Source organism: Mus caroli, unplaced genomic scaffold (assembly GCF_978045245.1).
Source record: "Mus caroli unplaced genomic scaffold, Mus_caroli_1 scaffold_8, whole genome shotgun sequence".
NCBI classification, from domain to species: Eukaryota; Metazoa; Chordata; class Mammalia; order Rodentia; family Muridae; genus Mus; species Mus caroli.
Genome location: NW_028227263.1, coordinates 114,406,997 through 114,410,730, shown reverse-complemented (window position 1 = coordinate 114,410,730; position 3,734 = coordinate 114,406,997). Strand labels below are relative to the sequence as shown.

The following is a 3,734-nucleotide window of genomic DNA, read 5'->3' as shown; positions in this document are numbered from 1 at the left end:
ATGAAGATCCCAATTCTTCCCGTCGTGGCTCTCCTCTCTCTTCTGGCATTGCATGAGGCCCAGGGAGCAGCCCTGGGGCATCCCACGATATACCCGGTAATCACACAAGTGCCCGCCTTTTTTAGACCCCGGCTGCCCCCTCAGTGCTGCCCATCCATTCTGTGGAGAAGTGACTCTTATTTGTCGGCTGTGCTTTGGCAGCTAGAGGAAAAGCTGGGGTCTTGAGGGAGGGAGGGAAGGGATGAAGGAGGGAAGGAGGAAGGGGAGAGTGTAGGGATGTAGCTTGGTGCAAAAGGAGGGGAAAGACTAACTCTGGGAAGAATGGTATAGTTGGGTGGGGGAGCCGGAAGCTGAGGTAGGTCACTGGGATCCCCCTAATCCAGCTTTCCTTCCTTTCTAATCCTCTGAGTAGCTTTCGGATGGCAGGAGGCTCCCTGCTGGTCCAGATGCCTTAGGCTCTCAGCCCCTAGACAGAGAGGACCCCTGTAGTTCCTCTGCTTCTCAGCTGTCCTAAGGGAATAGGGGAATGTTCTTCCTGGCTTTAAACGTCTAAGACAAGGGGCTTGGTGTCAACTGGATTTGAGCAGGTGGCCTTGGGGAAAGCAGGGTCTGCTTGGATCTCAAATGAGCTAGGGGCTTTGGCCAGTCTGTTGCATGAATTTGTACTTATCAGGAATTAGCTGGGTGTCGTGTAGCACCATTGTGACCCCAGCACTTGGGAAGCTGAGACTGGGGGATTAGGAAATTGAGGTTCATTTGGGCTATGCAGTGAAACCTGCCCTTTTTAAAAAAGGTTTTTTTTGTTTGTTTGTTTTTTTAAGATTTTAGTTTTAATTAAGCATGTACAATGTGCACGGACATGCCAGAGGTGATGGGGGCCTAAACAGTGTGCTTAACATCAGAGCTGGAGTTAAAGGTGGTGGTAAGGCCCCTAATGCAGGTGCTGGAAACCAAACTGGGGTCCTCTACAAGGACAGTGGATGTTCTTAACCTGTGAACCATCCCTTCAGACCCCTCTTGCCTATGTTTAATCCAAATTTAAGACAAATATGTCAAAATGCTGAGCTCTGAGCACTAGGACCCTGCCCAGAGGGCCACATGCTTGTGACCTCTGTGGTGCAGAGGAGGGAGTAAGGGAGTCCATAAGATGGAGGGACAGAGGGATTTAGGGAAGGAGAAAGTTATATTTACCAAATAGAAGACTTTAGCGTTGGTGGCCAGTGAGCCACGTGGTAAACTAGCCACAGCCTACAAGAGGCAGACAGCTTACCTTAGGGGCTTGGTTCATGCTAGTACCCTGGTCTTCACCCAGCCAGGTCAACAAGCATGGGTGTTTTGGCACACAGAAAATCAACAGCCAAACAATACCAGGTGGTTTTGTTAGCTGGGATCTCTTCCCACCTTTCCTACCCACGAACCAGCAACTGGGTGTCCCGGGCCAGAATGGAGCTGGCACTGGGGCCCCAGTGAGAGATAATGTACAGGTGCCTCTTGAGGGGCAGTTGGCAGAGGAAGAGGAGAGGAAGGAGGGGTCTCAGGGAGAAGGGCTCACCACTCACAGGCTCCTTTGTCTCTGTCACCCTTTTCAGGAAGATAGCACCAACATTAATTACCCTACCGTAGCAGAGGTAAGCACCTGTTTTTCCATTCTTCCGTGTGCATGTGTGTGTGTGAGTGAATGTGTGTGTGGTGTCCTGCCTCTGTCCTCCTGGTGGCTTCTCTAACTCCCTGATTTTTTTTTTTTTTTTGCCTAGGGCCTTAACAATGAGTTCCTGAACTTTAAGAGGCTACAGTCTGTGAGTGTCCTCCAGGAACCCCATGCCTTGCCCCACCTCACAGAGACAGCTTGTAAAGTTTCTGGGACCATCCTCACCTTTTCCAGGGGGCTGGTCAATGCTCGGGTGTCCTCTAGAAACTAACCAGTTTCTGGTCTCTCTTCCCCGACTCCCCACAGGCCTTTCAGTCAGAAAACTTCCTGAACTGGCACGTCATCACTGATGTAAGTGTTGGGCTGTAACTGAGAGCCAGGTGTGGTGAAGCATGCCTTGTAATTCCAGCACTCCAGTGCCTGGGGCGGGAGGATTGTGAGTTCAAGGCCAGCCTGGGGTATATAGTTAAGGTCCTCAAGAAAAAACTGAGGATTATCTAAGCCAGGAAAGCTGAATCATTGGCCTAGCGAGACCTAGCATTTGTACCTTTTGACTCTGTGCTGTCTGTGTGATCCCTCACAAATGGCTCTGGTTCTGTGAGCCTTGGTGTCTTCATCTGCATAGTGAACATGGAGACAATGGTTTCCTGAAGAGGTTGCTGTCACGCCTAAATAAAAGCGTGTTTGCACAGCAGCTAGTACCAAGCCCACACAGAGTGAGGCTTCCAGAACGTGGGCGCTTCCCATAGTGATAAGCCAATAGCACTGTACCACACTGGTGAGCACACTGTGTGATGGCTGATTCCTGTTCATTCAGTATTTACTGGTCCTTGCTCATCTGATGCATGTTCACTGATCCCCATACTCAGTCAGAAGTGTTTACTGATCCTTGTTCACTCACTGCGTTTTTACTGGTTCCTGCTCATTCACTGAGTGCTTACCTGAACCCCTCCCCTTCTTTTAGATGTTCAAAAATGCACTTCCTTTCATTAACTGGGACTTCTTCCCTAAGGTAAGAGTGGTATATACTCAGAGGTTAGGGAGAATAATGGGTGAGAGAAGAAGTGGGGGTTTGGGGGAGGGGAGAGGGGAACGGGAAGGTGGGGGGGGGGGACGACGATGAATGGAGGATGAAGCCTTTCCCCGTCTCAGAACCATCTTAGCTATTATATTCAGATGGCAACAGAAAGCTAGACCAGGCTGAGAACCCTTTCCCATCAAAGCCCCACCCAACCCTGGCTCCATTATGGGGGTTCCAACCCGGGGTGAGAGGTCCACAATCTCAACCCCACCCCTTGCCCTCCAGGTGAAAGGACTGAGAAGTGCCGCTCCTGATTCCCAGTGACCATTCTCTTTAAGACCTAGGACCTAGGCTGAGCCCAGTAGAAGAAGAGGCAAGCATGGAATCTGAAGTCCATCCTACGACAAATCTCCCCTGCCTCAGTTCCTCCAATAAAGTGTTTTCCACTCAAGTGGCTCCTGAATCTGTGTTTCTGTCCTTATCCTACCGGGCTCAGGAGAAGAACTAAGGCTGGTAGGGAAAACCCTGAGTTCTCCGAGGTTGGTAAGGAGGTAGATGGGAAGTGGTAAGGGAAATGGGAAGGTACGGAGTCCATCTTGCACAGTGAGCTAATCTCCTGCGTCAAGTTTCTAGAGCTTGTTCACAAGTTACCTGTCAACCGGAGACCAGGGATGCGCCACAGAACCACCTGTCCGACAACAAGGGATGGGAGCGTTTAAGAAGTGAAGAAACCAGGTGCTCTTAGGTGTGAGGGATGGTGATTGGAGGTGAGGGGTGTGACGTCATCAATGATCTGCACGTGCCCCATCCAATTCCCAGGCTCTTCATAGGGCCCCTGTTTAGAGAAGGGTGTGTTAGCGTCACCTGTGGGTGAAGCTTTTCACTCTTTGACCAGAAGGCATCTGTGCAGGCCCAAGTAAAGAGACTGGCGGCTTCGATTGGTTTGAGCCAGATCAGATGGTGTCCAGATCCTTAAAACAACTTAGTCTCAAGAATACCAAGCAGCAGAGGACTGTCTGGCTACAGCTCAGTTGGAATGTGCGTGCATAGCGGCGAGAGTTGGGA

General features: G+C 50.6%; 1 protein-coding gene across 2 annotated transcripts; it reads left to right on the top strand.

The window, feature by feature from the left end:
• Krtdap (keratinocyte differentiation associated protein) lies at positions 1-2,993 on the top strand. Of its 2 annotated transcripts, XM_021166673.3 has the most exons (6): positions 1-96; positions 1,590-1,628; positions 1,755-1,796; positions 1,955-1,999; positions 2,613-2,660; positions 2,955-2,993. In XM_021166673.3, exons 1-6 carry the CDS (start codon positions 1-3, stop codon positions 2,991-2,993), a joined length of 309 nt encoding a protein of 102 aa, XP_021022332.1. The 2 variants fall into 2 exon arrangements, with proteins under 2 accessions (XP_021022332.1, XP_029335597.1); XM_029479737.2 differs by lacking the exon at positions 1,755-1,796.
• Positions 2,994-3,734: the final 741 nt, after the last annotated feature.

What these genes read in the sequence shown, in the direction of transcription:
- Krtdap (XM_021166673.3), top strand. Translation starts at nt 1, where the DNA reads ATGAAGATCCCAATTCTTCCCGTCGTGGCTCTCCTCTCTCTTCTGGCA. An exon ending in ATTACCCTACCGTAGCAGAG is followed by an intron (nt 1,629 to 1,754) that starts GTAAGCACCTGT and finishes TTTTTTGCCTAG; the next exon opens with GGCCTTAACAATGAGTTCCT. An exon ending in ACTGGCACGTCATCACTGAT is followed by an intron (nt 2,000 to 2,612) that starts GTAAGTGTTGGG and finishes CCCTTCTTTTAG; the next exon opens with ATGTTCAAAAATGCACTTCC.